Source organism: Thamnophis elegans, chromosome 16 (genome assembly GCF_009769535.1).
Source record: "Thamnophis elegans isolate rThaEle1 chromosome 16, rThaEle1.pri, whole genome shotgun sequence".
Taxonomy (NCBI): Eukaryota; Metazoa; Chordata; class Lepidosauria; order Squamata; family Colubridae; genus Thamnophis; species Thamnophis elegans.
This window is the reverse complement of record NC_045556.1, coordinates 24,980,716-25,003,521: the sequence shown is the minus strand read 5'-3', so window position 1 is coordinate 25,003,521 and position 22,806 is coordinate 24,980,716. Positions and strand designations below refer to the sequence as shown.

The window sequence follows — 22,806 nt, the reverse complement described above, 5'->3', positions numbered from 1 at the left end:
CAATTGGCAAGTGGACAATAAGTCCAAGTGGAACCTAGCGGCTGCACCTTACTCAGGCGCCTCCTTATTTGGGGAAGTCCTGAATCCGATCCTGATAGAGAATAAGGATAAGAAAAAGTTCTTACCAACCAATACCAAATGGACAGAGACACACCCGGCTCTGTATTACTTCAGGCCCTCCTACAGGGCACCCGAGCTAGACTACCAAAACTAGAGGTATTTTTCAACCAGATCGGACAGGTCGACCACTTGCCCTTATTATCAGGACAGGAATAGGTTCCAGAATCAGGCCAAGTGCCCCTTTCGTGGGGGGAGGGAGAGGGGGCGACCGTCCCTTCCGCAAAGGGAAATGGGTTCTACTCCAACCTCTCTGTTGTTCTGAAGGGGCAATCCTTGACCTCAAGGGACTGAATGCCTATCTGGTTTACAGGTGCTTCAAGATGTCCTCCCTGAGGTCAATCTTGCAGGGGATCAGACGGGGGGATCCCTTAGCGTCTATGGACCTCACAGAGACCTACTTACTGTATTTTTCGGAGTATAAGATGCTCTGAAGTATAAGATGCATCTAGCTTTTGGGGAGGAAAACAAGGGAAAAATATCTGCCTCTGCCTCCCAGCAAATTGCCTCCTTGCAACAAACGGTACAGACAATATACACTGTTTGTGGTGTTACATTTCAGACTATACTTGTACAGATGCTGTTAAAATTGATGTGCTTTCTGGAAGTATAGTTATTCTCTGCTATTTTAAAGAAGATATAATTGTAGATCAAGGATTTATTTTTAAAAACTTTTTCATTTTGTTAAGCTGTCTAGAACAATAATAAAGCAGTCTTTAAAACATAAGTCTAATAATTTGAACATTCTATAGGCATTTATACTTATTGACTTACCTCCTTGCAGAAAACAGCCTGATTAGAAAAAAAATTCTGCCTCTGCCTCTCAGCAGTTTGCCACGTGGAGCAAACAGCAAGTTTTACTCTCAATTTCTCCTGATCATCAGTTGTTTCAGGCTGCAGGGATTATTATAGCCTATTGCAGCTTCCGCAAGCCCCCATTTGCTGCAAGGAGGAAAATGCTGGGAGGCAGATGCCAAAGGATTGGGTGTGGTGGGTGGATGGGGCTACATTCAGTATATAAGACGCACCCAAATTTTCACCCTCTTTTAGGTGTGTCTTATATTCCAAAAAATACAGTACACATCGTAATCCTTCCATGTCACCGCAAGTATCTCAGGTTCTCGCAGTTGGAGTCCCATTATCAGTACAGGGTCCTTCCATTCGGGTTGGCTTCGGCCCCACGGACTTCCACGAAAGTCCTGGCTGCATTGGCGGCTGACTTACGGTCTGTTCTGGTGAGGTTCCAATGTTACCTTGACAATGTCCTCGTTCAGGCCCTATCCCACTCTCAGGTGCTACATGATCTACTTCTCACAATTCAGAGGCTGCAGATGTTGGGGTTCTCTGTGAACTTTGCAAAATGTCATCTGTGGCCATTGACAAGGATACTTCATCTAGGAGCAATCATAGACTCCAAGGCAGGACTGATGGTGCTATCTCCGAACTGCCGATCCAGCTACAGACCTTGATCCGACAGGTACACGCAAGTCGGTCCGTTTCCATCTTGGACCTGTCTTGTCTCCTGGGCAAGATGGTCTCTTGTATTGGGATTGTGTCATGGACGCGCCTACACGCCAGGGCTCTTCAGTGGGTGTTCATTCCATATCGACGTCGTCTCCTCAGCAACTCCACAGTTCTCATCAAGTTGCCAGCAGACGACCAACTCTCCCTAAGGTGGTGGCTTTTCCCGGCTCTGAATTGGAGATCCGAGTTCAGGGAGCCAGCTTGCATCACACTCACAGTGGATGTGAGCCTTTTCGGCTGGGGGGCACTAATGGGCTCCCAGCTGGCACAGGGTCAATGGACCATGTCGGACCTGCATCACAATATAAACTGGCTGGAACTGAAAGCAGCTTGTCTGGCACTCCATCAATTTCAGGACCTCCTAATCGACCAACATGTGCTTCTATTGACTGACAACGTCACCACAAAGACCCATGTGAACCGTCGGGGGGCACACATTCCACAAGCCTATGGGTCGAGGCTCTGAAGCTCAGATCATGGGTGGAAATGCACCTGTCATCAATAGTGGCGGAGCACATCTCGGGGACGACCAATCACCAGGCCGATTGGCTCAACCATGCGACCATGGACCACGGGGAGTGGCAGCTCCATCCAGATCTATTCCAAAGGATTTGCCAGCAGTTCGGCACTCCCCCTGGTGCACCTGTTTGCAACCCTGGCAAACGTGCAGCTCCCACGCTTCCTTTCAAGGTTTCCAATGTGGGATGCAGAGGGGCCGGACGCCCTACAGAGCAGATGGCTGAGCGGACTACTTTATGCATTTCCACCCCTTCCTTTGATTCCGGGGACTCTGAGAGGGAGGACATAATCCTTCTAGCTCCACACTGGCCCAGATGGTCATGGTTCGCGGACCTGTCCAAATGTCAGTCACGCCTCAATGGAGGATTCCTCAGGAGATCTCCTTGTGTCAGGGGGTTCTGGTCCACCTAGACCACCAGTGGCTCCACTTAAACGCCTGGCAGTTGAGCGGCACCCCTTGAGGAATGCCAACCTCTCTGCAAAGCTCATTGCGACCATTAGAATTAGAATCGACCACTAGTATTTATGATTCCATGTGGGCGGCGTTTGTTAAATGGTGTTCCTCCTCTAACATTGCAGCGGCTTCGGCCTCCGCCCCTCAGGTCCTTGATTTCTTACAAGACGGGTTGGACAAAGGGTTGTCCCATAGCACTCTGCCGTCAGGTGGCAGCATTATCTACAGTGCTCACCGGGGAAGACCTCGTTGCCCTGTTACAGCTTCCAACTGTCAAACGGTTTCTTTGGAGGGCAGTGAACATCCGACCCCCCGCGATCTCCTGTTGGTACTTAGAGCCCTCACAGGGTCGCCCTTCGAACCCTTGAGGTCAATCCACCTCTGGCTCCTAACCTTGAATGTTGCATTCCTGATAGCAATTACATCAGCCAGGCGCATGTTGGAGCGGGGGAAGGGCATCTGTCATCCTGAGGAGATCTCTGTGTGTTTCTCTAGGTCCGGGTGGTTCTTAGGTTAGACCCGGCTTTCATACCTAAGGTAAACACACCTTTCCATAGGGCTCAGGAGATTGTTATCCCAAACTTTTCCCGGTGCCTTCCCATGATAGGGAACGCATCTGACATAGGTTGGATGTCCGGCGGGCCCTTCGTATTTATATATGGTGCATGGCCTCAACCTGCCTGTATGAGGCATTGTTTGTATCCTTCCTCCCTGCCACCTTGGGGGCTAGGGTTATCTCGACATCCATTGGGAGTTGGGTCCGGCAAGCCATTGTCACCGCCTATGAGGTTATGGGTCATGCCCCTCCCCCGGGATTACAGCACACTCTACATGGAGCACAGCGACCACAGCAGCGTGGTCGGCCAGGGCTCCATTCGAGGATAGTTGCAGGGTGGCCACGTGGCCTACTCTGTCACCATTCATTCGCCACTACCATCTGAATGCCTTTGCATTAGCTGAGGCATCCCTTGGATGCAGGGTCCTTCAACAGGTGGTGGCCACCCTAGATCCTACTTCTTAGCTCCTTTCCCTCCCTAGGGACGCTAGCTTGGGTCCCACATGTAGCCCCTTCCGCATTATACCCTGGAAAACGAATGTTGGTCCTTACCTGAACGTTGATTTTCAGTGTGATGCAGGAGGGACTACATCCCTCCATATTAAGACATAGATAGTCAGGTGGAAGGCTGGGGGTGGCCTGGTTGTCTTCTTGTGGTTTTCAGGTGGACTGCGTTCTGCATCCTCAAGGAAACGGGGGAGCTAGGGGAAGGAGGAGGCATGGCAAAGAACTTCTCTCAGTCTCTGGACCAATCAGGCTGTCATGATACCTATGCATAGCCCCTCCTGCATCACACTGAAAATCAATGTTCAGGTAAGGACCAACATTGGTTCCATGAAACATATTCACAGAAAAGCTTTTTTTCCCCTATTTTTTTTCATCCAAGTTGCCTTAGGAATTTTGGCCATTAACGAGGCAATGGACCAGGGTGATGTTGCAAGGACTCTCAGCTTCCTGCGTTCAGCTGATGTTGGACTGTATGGGGTGACTCCCGAATGTGCCAAAACATATCACCAGGAACTGACGGCAACAAAAAATGTGAAGCTGGCTTCTGGTAAGAGCACCCTGTTTTGTGACCTGGGAATGGGTTGGTGACACACAAATGATGAGTTGTTTGCAAGTCAGACTATTCGACCAAATTAACTCTTGACTGTTTTTTTTTTTCATTTATTAAATTGCTGTCCTGCTTTCCTCCAGGAGTTTTACTTTCTCCTTCAGTCTTTTCCCCAAGGAGCAATCACGCTGTGGAATATGCTGGCTGAGCCTGAATGTCCCACTGGGCTTCCAAGCCAGGGATGGACTTGGACCTAGATTTCAGCAGTCTTAATTGACTGCTTTCAAATCATGGGGAGGTAAAAGAAGGTTGCCTCTGCAGATGTGGGTGAACAAGGCGAGTGGTCTCTTTTTCACTAAAGAAGGGTTGTTCTCTGGGAGTCTTCTTAGAATCCTGATCCACTTTGGATGGGAGATCTGCGCAGCTTCCAATTGGCTTTCTGATCTTTTCTCACTCTTGCTAATTTTTTCTTCTTTATCCCCAGAACTACGTAGCTCTTCCAATAGTTAGCTGTTGTTTTCTTTTGTTTTTCCTCTGAGTTAGCTCTCAAGTGTACGGTGTTATGTTTTTCATTATATTTTTCTGAAGTAACAGATCACTTTTATTGTACAGTTCTTCAGCGAGTCTGTGACCTATCTTCTTTCTGATTCAGTTTTTGGAATGCATACTTTTATTTCATTGAAGCAGTGCCAAAATTTGATATAAGCTGTTGGTACAGGAATTTCATTGTGTCTTGATGGCTCCAAATAATTCTGTCCCTATTCAGAATTGCCTACTGTATGAAACTTCGATTTAACTTTTTTGATTCCACACTACATTTGTATCTAGGACTTCAATAAAGCATTTGACAAAGTAGACCACAACCTACTATTTGGTAAGATAGAAAAATGTGGGTTACCCAGCATAACCCCCAGGTGGATTTGTAACTGGCTGACAAACCACACTCAACGTGTAGTCCTCAATAGAACCCATCTACATAGAGGAAAATAAGCAGTAGATACCTCAAGGTTCTGTCTTAGTCTAGTAACCTTCAACATCTTCATAAATGGCTTAGAATTGATAGAAATTTGAGCTGTGTTGTAAGAGTGAACTCAACACCAGTAAGATTTTCTGTTCCTTCTAGGAAACAACAACAGTAATTGGGTGAAACACTGGGTAAAAGGCGGGTACCATTACTACCACAACCTCCAAAGCCAGGATGGAGTCTGGGAGGAGCCTCAGAGATTTGTGCAGAACAGCGTACAGCTCTCTCGGGAGGAGATCCAGGTATGATGCCCTCTGGTTTTCAGCAGCCCTCCTAGGCCATGTTCTGTTGTGTACCAAAGAATGAGGGAATCGATTATGAATTCTTTCTTGCCTGGCACAATTATCCTAATGTTAGAACTATCTCAGTTTGCACAAATGTATTTGGTCATAAACAGAACTGGTCAGTGTGTAAGAGAGTACTTGATTGTAAGCACCATTCTAAAAGTAGCAGATAAATATAGGATAAGTCAAAACCTATTGCATTTTATTTCAATATTAAATATTTATGTCCACAAAGATGAATGTATGCACAATTAGTTTGGTGGAGTGATACTTCTTTCAGAGTGTAAGAATTAACCTTACCAACATTTATCTTTGACTGTTCAAAATGTCTCATTGGTTCCAATATTTGAAGTAATATTTGAAATGCTTTACCTTGTTTTTGTAAGTCATTTTGAATTATTTATTTTATAATATACTACAAAATGAATTAGAGAAATGAAGTGGAACAATCAGGGATTGATTGAATCTGAAAAGCTAATAAAACAATGTTCAAAACATCTACAGCTAATTTATAAGATGTTACTAAAAACCCTAAAGTATGAATAAGAAATTGGTTGTATGGTTAAATAGGTGCATAGTTTAAATAGAATAATTGATATGCAGCAGTGGGAAGAACAAAGGGGCATAAATATTACATTTATTGAGGAATTTGGTATATATTTTTTTCCATTTCACAGTAGTGTTGATTTTCAAAATAGATAATTCCACATGCCTGGCTTTTGGTAATTTGGGGAACAGACATTGAGTGGATGCTAATCCCTAAATTTGAAATTAGCAAGCCCTCGCCAACTATTTAGCTCCAAATCCAATTCTATATGTTATTGGTGGGAAAAGATGCCTCTGTTCCTCTATTATGCAGCACCTGCTTTGTGTTTTCTTCCTGGCAACTGCAGAGCGCCATCTCGGCAGTTACGGCAGCATACAACCGGGAGCAGCTCTGGTTGGCCAATGAAAACCTGATCACCAAGCTACAGGCTCGCTGCCGAGGCTACCTAGTTCGCCAGGACTTCAGGGCCAGAATGCATTTCTTGAAAAAACAAGTCCCTGCCATCACCTGCATCCAGGTAAGATCCATATCAGATGAGTTGAAAAGAAGGACAAAATAATATTAAGGAGGTGAAATGTACAGCAAAATTTGGAATATGGTTGTTTTGTGCAGATGTGCCCAATCCCTCCCTTTTTTTCATTGTCTGGTGCCCTTTAGAAGAGGGGTCACCAACCTTTTGGACTTCAGGGACCATTATATTAAATCCTGCAGAGCACTAATATGAATCCAGCATGCGGCTCACTGACTCAGAGTGACAGGATGGGGTCCTTCAGGCACTTAGCTTGGCCGCCTTAAACAACAACCTTAAACATTCAAAGAGCCATTTGGATCCGTTTCCCATAGAAAACAAAACACCAGGATCTCTCATCTCTCTCTCTCTCTCTCTCTCTCTCTCTCTCTCTCTCTCTCTCTCTCCCTCCCTCTCTCCCCCTCCCTCCCTCCCTCCCTCCCTCCCTCCCTCTCTCTCTCTCTCTCTCTCTCTCTCTCATACACACACACACACACACACACACACACATATCTCACGGGCCAACCAACGTCTTGGGGGTGGAGACGAAGTCACGCATCTCCCAGTCACGCAGCACCAACAACGGCTGGAAGAACACGCGAGATCCAGCAAGAGATGAAGCTTTGTTCCCGCTCTGGAATATGGAGCAAATCTCCATCCCCTACCCTTCCCTTCTCAGGTCAGGCGAGGAGTGAGTGGGAGGAGAGGGCCAGGGACAGTTTAGCCAACAGAAAGCTACAGCAGGGGGACAAAAGATCTGTGGATTGCTGACACCCATTACTTCGGCCTGCCTGCACCGCCCCCCCCGCCCCCCCCGCTTGCCGCAACAGCACTATTACCTCATTCCGGCTGGTGAGGACTGCGCTACTCCTTGCGTGTTGCATCTTCAAGTTCCATGTACCTCCCTCTACGGCAGAGATTTCCAGCCCCAACACGAGCTGCCTGTCCGGTCCCATATTTCAGAGCTCTAGCCACAGGACTGACCCATTGGTCATCCCGGAGCAGATACTCCACGCGTGTACGCCACAGACCACCAAAGTTTTCTTGTGGACCACCAGTAGTTGGTGACCTCTGCTTTAGAACATCCTGCCCTCCACAATTAGATCTGCCCCCCTCCTCTCCTTCCATGGGAGCCTAAAGACCTGGCTCTGCCAGTTGGCCTGGGGTTCAAAAGGGAGTTCCACACTGGAGGCAGATGCTGTATTGATGGCAGATTCCACTCCCACACCCTCTCCTCTCCACCCATCCATCTTTTGGTTATCACATTGATGTTTTCTTGTTGCTTTCTTTCTTTTTTCTTGTTTATTTTGTTCCTCTGTTATTTTATGTTGTGTTTACATTTCTTTTTGTTTCTTCCTTTTTATTGTGGAACTGGCCTAGAGTAACCCAATGGCAAGATAGGTGGCAAATAAATATTATATGGTTCCAGGGGCCACACTGCTGACTGAGATGTCCTGTCTAAATGAAGAAAATATGCAAACTCTGTTGTGAAACCAACAAAGGGAACTGAGCCTCTGGTTCTTTGCTAGAAGGAAGAGCTCCAGTTTGGCATATGAAATGTCACTAGGTGAAACGGTGCCTCATAGGACAACAGCTTTTGAGCCAAGGTCCCCTCGATGGGCTCAAGTACAGAACACACCCAAAGTCTGTGACTCACGTGGAATTAAAATCAAGGAAATTTTATAAAACAGTTTATAACAAAAATTATCATAAAACATTTTGTGACATAATATAAAACATTTTCCGATGTTTGACTACACTATACAGTTCAACATGGGCGATGTTCAAGGCAGATACTTTTCTGAATATCTCCCTGATTTTTAAAGAATTTTTCCAATGAAGGCAATACATTAGAAAGTCTGTTATTGTTGAGGAAGCATTGAGGAATCTGCTAAGAAGATGCCTCTGAAGGATGACGTGGGGCGGGGGGCAGCGGCTTGTCTTGCAAGGATTAAAAGGGGCATTGGAGAGAATCCCAATTCCAAGCCACGTAGGAAACCACGACTACAGCAATCCTAGCAGATTGCTACCCAACCTTTGTTGAAACCCATCGGTAAAAAAGAGCTTCATCAGGTTTTACTGGAACTCTTGCCAATCTCAGACAAAATTCCTTAACTCTTAGTTCTAGTATCTAAGTCTTTTTCCATCTCTAAATGTTTCTATCTCAAAGTCTAAAATGTCTACTTTTTCCTTAATTTAACTTCTCCAGAGATTTGGCTTACATATTCATTTCTTCTTCAAAGTTACAATAATCTCTCTTCCATTTTCCCTTCAAGTGTAATCAAGTCTGTTGATAATTTCACTAACTGATGAGGTCTAGTTATTCTGCTGTTTGGAAGGTCTCTGTAGCTGTCAGAGTATTTGCATCCAAATGTGCTTCAAAAAGTGGAATGTGGATTGAGCCAAGTGTCCATCATAGAGGCTCTGCCTGAGGATAAGAGCTTCTGCCTATACATCTACGGTTGCCCACAGGTTCTCTCCTGTGATTTATCTGGACTAAATGTGGCAATCCTTCGCTTCTCCTTCATCAGAGAAGCTACTCTGGGCTCAGCAACCTATCACCAGTCTCCGCCTCAGTGTGTTTTCCAATCATCAGAGGCACTTCAAATTACCATTTTCCCTACCCAGAAGTTTTGAATGCTATTTTTTTTTTTAAAAACAGTATTTCTTATGTCTATCTTGGGACAGAGCCAGGATAGCTCATTAGCCTTGTCTTGGGTTGGCCTGACTTTTAAGAAGGACAGCAGATGGGATGAGAGGATGAGCACTCAGCTGGTTTAGTTTGAGGACACAAATTGTGGATCAGTCCAGCAGATCACTGATGGGAGGGGTTCATGCTAGATCATCTGGCGCATCTGGGAACTCTAACACTTTATTCTGTTTTAGTCTCAGTGGCGTGGCTACAAGCAGCGCAAAGAATACCAAGATCGTTTGAAGTATCTGCAGACTCACACAGGAGAAGCAGTGAAGGTAACTCTTTCTGCCCAAGTTGTGGAACAGAAAGTCTCAGTCTCTTCAGATAAACCCAAGAGTTAAAACTTCAGAGTACCTTCTGTGGTGCTTTCTCTCTCCCAGGTTAGTGATGTTTGGGGCTTCAGCCTCGTTTCGATCTGCCTTGAGAGGATCTGTAAGGACCTGTCCCAGCTGGTTGTTCAGGAAAGCAAAACTCTTGACTCCATTGAATTGAATCAAAAGAACTTTTACTGAGAGAAAGTAGTCACAATAAAGTCAGGAGGAATTTGAAGTTCCTGTGCAAAGCACAAAGCAATTCTTCCATTTCACCCAACCCCCCCTGAACAGTCCACAGGCAGTCAGAGTGATGCAGGGAGGTGGTTTTGGGAACACTGAGGTGCTAGGCAGATAACAGGTCACTCTCAGGCACGATGGCTTTGGAACAGGGCTGGAACTGGCTGAGAGGGAGTCTGTGAAGACAATCCCCCTCCTTAATTCCCAAGCGTACAGCAAAAGGGAGAAATGTCAGCCTCCCCCCTTCCGTCCAACAGAGAGGCAGGACACAATGGTGGACCTGACAGGATCAGATGCAGATCTTAAGGCACTGCATATTTTTTGTTTGGGTATAGAAAATAAGCCTGTTTGTGGTCAGTTCACATAGTTTTAGCATCACGAATGTTCATAGTTTTTTTTTTAATTAAAGTTTTTATTTTTTTAAGGCAAATAATACTAGCATAGACATATATATCTAAATACGAAAAAAAAGAAAATATAATATATTCCAATTGTGCCCTTATACCCTCCAAAACAACATATATTCTTGAGTAGATTTATTCCCTTTGCTTTCTACCAACATTGATTTTATAAAATCCCCCCATATTTCATTGTAATTGTTTGCTTTGATCATCCCTTTTTAAAATTTAATTTCCATTGTTGATTTATCATTTGTTGCCATACTTCAAATTTCATTATACCCCTTTTTTCTTTGAATATCCCAATTTCATCCCCAATATTTAGCCATCACTAATCTAGCTGCCATTATCAAATTTATAATAAATTCCTTTTTCGTTTCATTTATATCCCATTTTCCATCAGCAACAGTAATACAATTCTCGGTGACATGACTCAATTTATATTCAAGAGTGCTCTGATTTCTCTAAACACCATGTACCTTACTTTTTGTGCAGTATCACAATCCCACCACATAATGTTTATATGTTCCAACCTCTTTCTTGCACTTCCAACCAATCTTTGTATATTCATCATCTATTTGATTTAATTTGTGGTGTTAGGTACCACCTCCATATCACTTTATATCCATTTTCCTTAACTAACTGACATTCTTATATTCTCTTCTATTCCAAATATTTTTCCAATCAGTGTCATTTATTTCTCCTAAATCTGATTCCCAAATTAATTTAAAACCCTTTACCTGCTCTTCTAATTCAGTTAATATTCTATATATTTTCCCAATTCTTCCTTTCCCTATATATTCTTCATTCACCTCACATTCTTTTATAATCATTTCAAATTTTGTTAACTGTCTATCTTTCTTCCACTTTTATCCATTTCTCTAATTGTATTAAATTTTAGCAATTTAATTTAATATCTGATAAAACGTTGTTTAGTTGTGTTATATGTCAGGGTTCCAAATAGCATCCAAAATAAAATAAGAATCTAAGGCAAGAGGTTCCTCAAAATTCCAATTTATTAAAAGAGCCGTGTTTGGCACATTGGTAACAACTAGCATACCTACTACAAAGGTACCTCTTCATTTATAGTCCATATTTCTTTTAATTCCCTTTCCATTTTTTCTAAAATATCTTTATTTCTAAAAATCTTCAAATCCATTCTCCACCTACTTACCTGTTTATAAATACAATCTATTCCATATCCATAGTTACCATTGTATGATCAGATATTTTAATTATTTTTATCTCTGCTCTCATTGTTTTAGATAATATTTCTGGTGTTACAAATATATAGTCCATTCTTGTAAAATTTTTATGTCTACCAAAAAAATATGTATAACTTTTTTGATTACCATGTAATTTTCTCCAAACATCTTTCAGTCTGTTTCTATTAAAAAAAATCTTAAATCTGCATTATTATATTTTATTTCCACTTTTGATGGATTGGATTTGTCAATTCCGTTATCCATGTCAATCCATGTCAATCCATGTCAATCCATGTCAATATTATAATCACCTGCCATTATTACTTTTTTGACCTATTTCTTTATATACCCTATTATAAAACTCTCTTTGCTTTATATTAGGTGCATACAAGTTTGCTAAGGTAACCTCTTGTCCATAAATCAAGCCTTGAATTACAAGAAATATTCCCATTTCATCTCTTTTTATGGCTTTTATCATAAATCCATATCTTTTAGCTACGAGGATTGCAACTCCTCTTGTTTTTGAAGTATTAAATGCCTTTTCATATACATCAGCCCAGTATAACTTACCATATTTTTCGGAGTATAAGACACACCTTTTTCCCTCCAAAAAGAGTCTGAAAATCTGGGTGCGTCTTATACACTGAATACAGCATTTTTGCCTCCTGAAACCCCGCCCCTCCACTAAAATGGCTGTACAGAGCCTTTGGAGGCTTTCAGAGAGTTCCTGGGGGCTGGGGAGGGCAGAAATAAGTGAAAAAAGGGTCATTTTTTGCTCAATTTTGCTCCCCCCCCCAGCCCCCAGGCTCTATAAGCCTCCTAAAGGCTATGCATGCAATTTTTTTGACAAAAAATGGGCCTGTTTTTTGCTCATTTTGCCCCCCCTCAAGCACTCTGCAAGCCCCCTATTCATGCCTTTTTTTTTAAAGGGGGGGCGTTTTTGCAAAAAATGGGCTGTTTTAGGAAGGTTTGCAGAGTGCAAAAACTTTTTTTTTAATTTGCCTCTTCAAAACCTTGGTGCATCTTATAGTCCGAAAAATATGGCAAGTTCATTCATTCCTTCTTTCTTTTGATGTGTTTCTTGTAAAAATACAATGTCTATATTGTATTTATAATAAGTATACATATTACCCCAAAACATAAACAACCTCTTAACCACCCATAAACATATATAATGTCCCCTTTTCTTCTTCAGGAGATCTTCCTCTTCTCCGCCACATAGGGCCTCCAGGGGAGAGAAGAGGAGCCATCTATACACATCCCTTAACCATCTTTACTCTATTTCTATACCCAAACATATGTTATAACGCATATCCTTTAATATACAAATATTTATATACTATCCCTACAGTGAACTTGTAACTCCTGTTGCTTCATCCAGCCTCCCTTTCGCCCGTAGATCATTTTTCTTCTTCTCCATCTCCCTTCTTGAGAATTTTGACATCTCATTCAATTTCTGGATTTGCTCCATGAACTCTTCTTTATTGACGATTCCAAGCTCCCTTAATTTCTCCATCGCCTCCTCCTTTGTTTCAACTCTATAAAATCTTCCCCCATATGGAAATCTCAAAAAAACTGGATAACCCCAGCTATAATCAATATTATTTTTCTTCGGTAATTGAAGAAATTCAGTAATTTCTTCATCCAAAAAGAGCTCTTTACCTTTTAAGAGTTTTCCAGTTTATAGTCATTAACATCACTTCCTCCTTTGTCTCATTCTTTATCAACTTATCTCCGAAAATGTAATTTAATAAAATTAAATAAATCTAATGGCAACAGTTAACTTTATTACACACATCTTATCAAGGCTCTGTCTTAAAAATATTTAGTTTTCCAGGCCTTGATACTTGGACTGAATGAAGGGAGTGATGGGGCCTTCACACTGTATACTCATAAATCAGCTAATATCTTCTCAGCTGTACTCCTTTAAACTCTTTCCAAGTTCTTTCTCAGTCTTCAATCATAGAGCCCTTCCTCTCCCTTCCGCCTTCAGAGGACTCTCAAGTCTCTTAATCAAACGTCCCTCAAAGCTCCTCTGAGAAAATGTCCAATTCCAAATCAAATACAGTCCGATCTTCAGGAGAAAAGCAAGGGAAATAATTTTAAAATCCATTCTCTGCGATGGTCCAGATTCCGCTGCTCCCCCCCCCCCCAACGTGTTCATAATTGATTAAATGTTGAAGATTATTGCAGTCATAAATTAAAAGAGGAAGAAGGTTGGTTAATAAATAGGAAATATAAATAAATACGTTTATAATTACTTGCAAAAGTAAAGTGAGCACTACAATTCAATTATAGTTTTTAAAGGTCATCCTGGAGGACATGGCTAATTTAAGTATAAATTTAAAACATTTAAGTTAGCAGGCAGATATTTCCAGAGGGAAACAGATATTTAATAAAGTTAGCATTGAGGCACAATGTTCTAGCACTTGTTTTGCCAGAGATTCAAATCCCCCATTAGGTTCCATGGTCCTTTCCAATTCTGGTATTCTGCTAAGTGACAAACACTTCCATAGCTACTGAGCTTTGGTGTTCTTCTTCTTCCTGATTCTGGTGATTATTTTTTTCATAGATTCAAGCAATGACTAGGATGTATCAGGCCCGAAAACGGTACAGAGATCGGTTACAATTCTTTCGGGATCATGTAAGAGTCATTTTGCCTACACAAATGCATTGATACATTAGAAATATTAGTGAACTAGGATGAAAACTGTCTGCCCTCTGCTTTCTACCTAGATCAATGACATTGTGAAAATTCAGGCCTTTATTCGTGCTAATAAAGCTCGTGATGACTACAAAACTCTAAGTAAGTACTACAGAAGGCATGCCCTTAGAATTATATCCTGGACCCCACCTTAAAATTGTTTCTGTAATTGGAAATGTGACGTTCCCTGGTGTTGTACATAGAGGCTAGTGCTGGTGATCTGGAGCAAAATCACAGGAAAAGAGGAATCAGGATCCTCACAAATAATGGATGAGTATAGAAGAAAAATGTGTACAGTAGAGATGCAGGGATATATAGCAAAGGAAGCCTCAAAGCGGGCAGAAGATAGGTGTTGGTAAAGCTGGGGAGTCACAGAATACTAGAGTTGGGGGGGAGGGCCATAGAGCCATTCTATGTGCTACTCACTGCTTAGCATGAAGGATAGCCTATCCTCTCTCTCAACCACAGAATACAAAGATTGTTCCAAAGGTTAGTAAGATGTTCCTGCCTTTCTTCCCTTCCATTATTTTTATCAGCATAGGGAGTGAATAGTGTGAGCAGGAGAGGGAGGAGGATGGAGTTCTGTGTTGGAAGGTGGTCCATGACCTGCTATGGGATGCTGCTGGATCTGCAGAAACAACATATATAAAGGTTTGCATTTTCCACCAACAACATATCAGATGGACCATTTTTCACTCTTTTCATTCTACAGTAAGTGCTGAAGAACCCCCCATGGCTGTAGTCCGAAAATTTGTTCACTTGCTGGATCAAAGTGATCAAGATTTTCAAGAGGAACTAGACTGGATGAAGTTGCGTGAGGAGGTTGTGACGCTGATTCGCTCCAATCAGCAGCTGGAGAATGACCTCAACCTCATGGATATCAAAATCGGATTGCTGGTGAAAAATAAAATCACATTGCAGGTACTCTACATCAGTGGTGGGATATGAGCAGTATGTCCCAGTACGGGCGTACCGGTGCCTGCTGGGAGCACCAGGTACCGTTCCAGTACAGTGCTCCGGAGGGCCCAGCTGCCCGCCCGCTCTCCTTGCCACTATTTGATCTGATCGGGGCATTTGCACATGTGCACAGAGCGTATGGCGCCTGTGCAACGCTCCGCCGAGCAGCTGGAGCATCGCGGGCGGTGAGTAAGCATGCACATGCTGCGCACGTGCACGTGGTGGGTGCCTGGCCCCGTTGCAGCGTACCTGTTGCAACGGGATCTGGAACCGACCACTGCTCTACACATACTCTCAGAAAGTGATCAGAAGTACCTGTAAGATTGCCATTTTTTTTACACAAGTATAACTAAGACGGACTTTATTTGTTGACAGTTTGTACATTTTAGAAAAAGTGTCTTGAAGTGCTGAAGGATAGAATTATCTCTGCTGCTTCCTTAGATCCATATTCCCAGTTTCTGGGTGTCCTAAACGTTGGAGGAATTTTGCATACTGAACTTTCCACAATTAAGCAATGTCCAATCTCAAAGAGCAGTCAGGTATTGAATTGTTCGATCCTCTGGTCTTTTACAGGAAGTTGTGTCTCACAGTAAGAAGCTCACTAAAAAGAACAAAGAACAATTATCTGACATGATGATGCTGAACAAGCAAAGGGGGGGCTTGAAGGCTCTGAGCAAGGAGAAGAGAGAAAAGTTGGAAGCCTATCAGCATCTCTTCTATTTGCTACAGGTAAGACAAAGGAGTCCCTTGGAGTTCATTGAGCTGCTTCATTTTCCAATACATCTCACCCATGTCTTCTTTCTGTTTTCCTGCAGACAAACCCAACATACCTGGCAAAACTGATTTTCCAAATGCCACAGAACAAATCTACGAAGTTCATGGACTCTGTGATTTTCACACTCTACAACTATGCATCCAATCAAAGAGAAGAATATCTACTGCTGCGCCTCTTTAAGACTGCACTCCAGGAGGAGATCAAGTAGGTGGATTTGAGGTCTATTTTTACTCTGGCATGAAGTACTCAATGATAGTCAGATGTGGAAAGAGCTGCTGTATTTCCCTGTCTAGGCCACTGGGCTGGAACTGCCCTCTGATTCAATTTGAGGCCATCATTCCTGTAGGTTAAATTGTTGGTCCGGAAGGCAGAGATCCTTTGCTAACAAGGACTAACTTTTCTCTGCTTCTTGTCTTGGTCCCCAATTTAGAGATTGCCTTTGCTCTTCCACATCTCTTAAGGATTTAGATTTTAGATTTTATTTGTGATTTATAGGCCGCCCTTTTCCCTGAGGGGACTCAGGGCGGCTTACAATTCATGGGAGACTTTTCTTAAAGTGTTATGATCCTCTTACAACAATTTTTTAGAACAGTGTGAGTGTGAGAGAAAGCATTGCTCCATAGCTATCTTAAGGCATTAAGCTCTTGTATAACTGCAGTGCATAAGAAGCTCTGGCCTTAAAGGTTTTAGATCACTGTATAGTTCCAGCTTGATGGCAGGTGATTGAAATGGCTAAGTTCTGATTATGGAATTTCCACAATTTGAATAATTAAATTTATGTGAGAGATATCTCTGAGCATAGATTCTTTACTAGTGTAAAGAAGTTGAGCAGACCTCAAAAGAGCAAGATTCAGACCAGAAAATTATATTCATATAGGACCCCAAAGCGCCTTGTTCTCTAAGGGGGCTTCTCTCTGGTGTGAAAGGTAGAGACTTCTATTGAGTCAGGCTACATGGACAACATCTCCCCTTTTTTTTCATGGAAACAGTATGAAAGTGATACAGGTAATCCTTGAGGTACCTCAGGCCATTTAATGACTGCTCAAATTTACAACACTTCCCCAAAAGCTACATGGGAACCATTTCAAAGTTACAACACCTGCAGTGTCCCTGTGGTCATTTGCTTTTAAAACCAGCTGCTGAGATGCTGCAGGAAATCCATTCGCCTATTTCCCCCCCCCCCCCCCATTCTGCCTCGCTGGCTCCCCACAGGCACAGGGCCTGTTTTGCCACCCCACCATGTTCCACACACTCCTCTCTGTTCACTGCTTGCTCATTTACCTCAGGAGGTTGGGCAGGAAATGGCCCTCTGTTGCTGGGCCACGTGGCATAATCCAGAAGAAGACATTTTGCCAGTTTTTCTTTCTTCACAATACTTTCTCTGGGGGAGCAAAGGATAGCGAGAAGAGCAAATCCAGAAGGTTCCCTATAGGGGCAGGAAGCAGAGTGTGGGATGTGTCAGAGTTTGGGGGAGGTCTTGGGAAGGCCCTTGTGGGTGGGCCTGTGCCTGGACTAGGCTTCCCACCATCTCCCCCACCCTGAGTCACCCTAGGCTCTCCTTTAATGATGTATGCATTCATTTATTGAAGGCATTGGGAGAGCAGAGAGGGGGAGAATTTTAGACCTTGACTTTCAACAGTAATGGGCAGAATCCAGGACTGTCGTAAGTGGAGAACTATCTGTATACTTTTGTTGACTCGCCACTCTAGCTTCCACTCCTGAGGTTTCCTAGTGATCTCTCCAAGCAGGTTTTAACTTACTGAATAGATGATAGCAGTGAATGGTACCAAAATTCCAGAAAAAGGCCTTTTATGTTTTATATTCTAACATTTTGTGGATGTTTGAAATATTAGAATATAAAATATAAAAGGCCTTTTTCTGAATGTTTGGTACCGTTCACTGATGTCACCCACTCGGTAAGTTAAAACATCCCTGCTTTGGAGAGACCTCTAGCGTCCACAAAAGGGACATAAAACAAGATAGTGAGCAAGTATGGCGGCCCAATTGGCAAAAGAAAGCTCAGGACTGCATTGGTGGGAAACATGCAGAAGAGGCCTTCATCCTGCAGTGGATAGAAAAGGCTAAAATGATGATTCCAACGTTTTAAAAAGACAGTTCTGTGAAAAATGTGCAGAATCTCTTGTCTAATGATGTTTCAGAAAACCTCCCCCTCCCCTCCTGCCCTCAGGAGTCACAAGGAAAGTCAGTTTCAATGGGCTCCACAGGCATCTCCCTTGAGATGAAATGGTAGCACAATATGCAGACGGAGTGAGCTGCAATTATTTAAGAGACAGTGGTGTCGAACAAAGGAGATGATAAAATGAGTTCTGGTTTCGTATCAACCATAAACACAGAGTGGATTTGTTAGCAACACAGAGAGGATGTAACCCTGCAATCAGTTTACGGAAACATTAAGACAAGTTTGGGTCAAAGGCTGACAAAGGCCATTAATGAGAACAAATAAGGGAAGCAGCTGGACAAGGCTCACATCTTCTAGGGTGACTTTAGAAGGCCTCTGAGGTCCAACAAAGATGCTCTTGCCCTTTTCCAGATCAAAGGTGGATCAGCTACATGAGATCGTGACCGGAAACCCCACAGTCATAAAGATGGTGGTGAGCTTCAACCGTGGTGCTCGTGGGCAGAATGCCTTGAGGCAGATCCTGGCCCCAGTGGTCAAGGAGATCATGGAGGACAAGTCCCTCAATATCAAAATGGATCCAGTGGACATCTACAAGTCGTGGGTCAACCAGATGGAATCCCAGACTGGAGAAGCCAGGTGTGGAGCTCCTCCTGTTGGGGAGTGCTGCTGTTCCCTGGGGAAGGAGAGCTTTATGGGGAAGGGGGCAGATTATTGTAGTGAAAAATACAAAGGCATGCATTTCTCTTTATTTTTACTAGACATTTTGGAGAAAATATGAAAACAGGAAAGGTGTAGAAACCTTTCTATGATAAAAGAGTAGGATACAAATAGATAAACAAGGAGTTTACAAATATCGTAGAAATTAATATCCTAGTATATCAATAGTTGGTTGTACATAACTGAATTTATTATATTTTTAAAACTTGAAAGTCACTACTGAGCTCTAAGTAAAGAATAAACATCAGAAACCATAGTCCGCAAAGTATGAGTCACAGAACAATAAAATCTGTCCATGCTATTCTAATTTAAGAAGGCTAATGAAATCTAGCAGTGATTCCCAATTTGAAGTAATTTTATGTCATATTTATTTTAAGATAAAGTTACTCTAAAGATCATTGGGTACTCCTACAATATAGTTAACCATTTTTCTATAGAAGAGAAAAGGTGTGTTGCAGTCAGCATGTACAAAACTGTTTTTTTCTGGGAATATATTTGGAAACTAAGCTTTTCTTTAAAAAAAGTTTTCTGAAGTCAATAAATTCTGACACATCTGATGTACTTCTCTGCCTGGAATCTAAGAGAAGTCTTGACATAGCTTGAGCAGCAAACACAGGGTGTGTGTGTGCTCAGAGCACCATCTGAACCCCAACTCTGCTGCCCTTTGCCGTTTCTGGAGGCAGGGAAGGGCAGTGCCCGCCAGAGGAAAGGCAGAACCAGCCTTTCAAATATGCTGGCCAATGACCCTTTCCAACCTTTTTTAACAGTAAACTGCCATATGACGTGACTCCTGAGCAAGCACTGAGCCACGAAGAAGTGAAGACACGCCTGGACGCCTCCATCAAGAACATGCGAACCGTAACAGACAAATTCTTGCTGGCTATCATCAGCTCTGTGGAGAAAATCCCGTGAGTTCCAGAAATTGCTCCTATTGGCAAAGTTTTCTGGGTTTCATCTCCTTAACACCAACACCCTCCCCCCATCTCTTCTGCAGTTACGGGATGCGTTTCATTGCCAAAGTCTTGAAGGATTCGCTGCATGAGAAGTTTCCGGATGCCAGCGAGGATGAGCTTCTGAAGGTGAGGAGCCAGATTAGTGGGGCAGGGCAGGTGTGTGTGTCACCTTGTTTTGACCATGATGGTGGTGGGGCGTTCTGCAGCTTCTGCTTCTGCCTGCCTCCTCCTGCTGGGCTTCTCCTCTGAATAGGCTGTCGGCCAAAACTTAGGCCAGCTCTTCCTTCTTTTCTTAAAAGAGAGAGAGTGTCAGGTAAGAAGCTGTTAAAACAGCCAGCGGGTGGCCTGTTCCTCCTCAAATGCTCTCCGTTACAGGAAAGGGGCCGGCCTTGCAGGCCCAGAATTGGAGCAAGCCTAGGTGGGATTATGTGGCAGTTCATACCTGGCAGCTTCTCTTGAAAGATAGAAGATCCTGTGCCTCTTCCTATGAAAGACTGAATGCTGTTTTCTTCTCTTTTCTAGCTCTGTGCTTTCCCACACTGAGGCATCGAATCTAGGCTTTCTCTGCAGGTGAATTGACTTTTTTTGAGAGTCTGACATGCAGGTCAGAAGGCGATCTCCCCATGGAGTAGCTTACTAGTGACCAGTCTGTTCCACCAGCAGCTGAGATGTAGTGTGGCAGACAGTGCTGGGCTGTGTGAGAGAGCCAAGGCGCCCCTTAGGAAGCAGCTTCATGGTTCTGATTCAGAAATGACTGGGCTTCCCTGGGGCCTTTCCCTCCTCCCCACTCATCAGGCAGGCCTTTATTGTTGCCCTTGCTAGAGAAGGGCCTGGGCCCCTGGAAAGCAAGCAAAATGCTTCCTTCCTTTAGCTCAACTGTTCCTTGTCAGATCATCATTATCTAAAGTCCCGAAGGTGAGAAAAGAAAACTGCCCAGGGAAATTAGGCCTTTTGCTGTGGCTGCCTCTGTCTTGAAAAATAAAGGGGAAAAGCCACAACAAAGAGGACAGCTGCACTCCTGAATTAATCCTGGCACATTTTTGGATGTATTGGTTTAATAAGGATTAAAATTTCTACATGCCTCTCAAACCTTTCTAAGGAGCTCTGTACCATTGCCTCACTTCTAGATAAACTTAGGAAAAACAGTGAAATATATCAGGAAGAATACATAGGTACATATGGCAACTTTCCCTAGTGTTATTCACTGAATATCCAAGGTATGAAGGCTAAAGAATATTTGAATGACTAGAATATTTGTAGCTCAGAGTTGAATTTTGCAGCCCTTGGTGCTCCCTGAACTGGGTTATTTTTCTGCAGATGTTTCATTACCAAACTAAGTACTATCATTAGGGCTAGCAAGGAATGGGGTTTGCTCTCGTGTTACATATTAGTGGCTTACCCTGTCAGTATTGCTGGAAATGGTCTTGGTGGTTCCTTGGGCTGTTGCTTACTGTTACCTTGTTTGTGTTGGTCATTCCTTGATTGGGGCATTATTTGCTTCTTGACTGTTAATCTTGACAGGGCAAGCCACCAGAATATAAACTGAAAGTAAACCCTGCACCCTACGAGCACAGATGATGATACCTAGTTCGGTAATGAAAGGTCTGCAAGTAAACAACCCAATTCACAGAGTTCCAAGGACTCCGCAATATTTAGCTTATACTGCAACTGAGTAGAGCTTAGTTTCAGTTGCAGTGTGATCATGTTCCTGCTTTGCTTTCTCTGCAACTGAAAAAAAGATTTCCCAAGTTGTGTCTAAGGTAAAGGTTCCCCTCCCACATATTTGCTAGTCATTCCTGACTCTAGGGGGCGGTGCTCATCTCCGTTTCAAAGCCGAAGAGCCAGCGCTGTCGGAAGACGTCTCCGGGGTCATGTAGCCGGCATGACTAAACACTGAAGACGTACGGAACGCTGTTCCCTTCCCACCAAAGGTGGTTCCTATTTTTCTACTTGCATTTTTACATGCTTTCGAACTGCTAGGTTGGCAGAAGCTGGGTCAAGTAACGGTAGCTCACTCCGTTACACGGCGCTAGGGATTCAAACCGCCGAACTGCCAACCTTTCTGATCGACAAGCTCAGCGTCTTAGCCACTGAGCCACGGCGTCCCTTGAGTTGTGTCTAATTACCTTTGAAGGCACGCTTGACTCTCTGCCACAAGTGTTTGTAATTTTCCTTTTCTTCTAAGATCTGGTGTCTCCCTTGCCTATCTGTGCAATTAAGCAACCTAGTATGGGGAAGAGAAGTAGGAAAGGCTCTTCTGGAAACCCCCAGGGCTGCAGGGAATCTACCTGGCATCTTCTTTCTGTTTCCAGATTGTGGGCAACCTTCTGTACTATCGCTACATGAACCCGGCCATTGTGGCCCCGGATGCCTTTGACATCATTGATCTCTCAGCTGGAGGACAGTTGACCACAGACCAACGGCGGAACTTGGGCTCCATTGCAAAAATGTTGCAACACGCAGCCTCCAATAAGATGTTCATGGGAGACAATGCACACCTCGCCCTCATCAATGAATTTCTGTCTCAGTCCTATCAGAAATTCAGGTAGGGAATTCTAAGCAATGGGTGAGTTGTACAGGGAAGTGGATTATGCTCAGGGATGCCCTAAGACTTGGAGCAGGATAATCTCCATTCTTTATCCATTTCCCCCAAGCTGCCTGTTCTCAGACACTAGAAATATCCCAAGCTGTTCTTGGTATGTGAAATGCAGCTTTAATTATCAGCAGGACCAAAAGAAAATCTGTTTGGGAGATGTTATTAAATATTTTACAGCGCTTAATTTAAAAGAGAATAATGCACATGAACTGCTCCATTTTTTCACTATTTCCCAGAGGTTTGTAGATATTTTGTACAATTGTGGAATGTTCAATTTGACAGAACACATACTTTTTTCTTCCACCTTTATTAAATTTATGTCCCTTGTTTCATAAAATGTTAATCTCTGTAGTGTAGTAATATTAAACTGGTAACTTGGTTGCCTAGGAAGAAGATTCCAATAAGATTTTGAAATCAGTAATGCATGCATGCACACACAGTTGTCTGTTATTCTACAATTTCTAAGTGCCCAGCTCTTAGTCAAAGACACAAGAGCTTGATACAGTTGGAAAGAAACAAGAGGCCCCA

The 22,806-nt window shown here is 43.2% G+C and overlaps 1 protein-coding gene across 1 annotated transcript in view; it reads left to right on the top strand.

The window, feature by feature from the left end:
• Positions 1–22,806, top strand: part of IQGAP1 (IQ motif containing GTPase activating protein 1) — a 111,794-nt gene that overhangs the window by 61,838 nt on the left and 27,150 nt on the right. Inside the window, exons 17-29 of the mRNA XM_032233363.1 lie at positions 4,057–4,224; positions 5,348–5,490; positions 6,426–6,596; positions 9,474–9,557; positions 14,009–14,080; positions 14,173–14,242; positions 14,853–15,061; positions 15,671–15,826; positions 15,913–16,076; positions 18,424–18,648; positions 19,497–19,637; positions 19,724–19,808; positions 21,995–22,227. Coding sequence (XP_032089254.1) covers positions 4,057–4,224; positions 5,348–5,490; positions 6,426–6,596; positions 9,474–9,557; positions 14,009–14,080; positions 14,173–14,242; positions 14,853–15,061; positions 15,671–15,826; positions 15,913–16,076; positions 18,424–18,648; positions 19,497–19,637; positions 19,724–19,808; positions 21,995–22,227 — 1,921 coding nt within the window. The remainder of the gene's footprint in view (positions 1–4,056; positions 4,225–5,347; positions 5,491–6,425; positions 6,597–9,473; positions 9,558–14,008; positions 14,081–14,172; positions 14,243–14,852; positions 15,062–15,670; positions 15,827–15,912; positions 16,077–18,423; positions 18,649–19,496; positions 19,638–19,723; positions 19,809–21,994; positions 22,228–22,806) is intronic.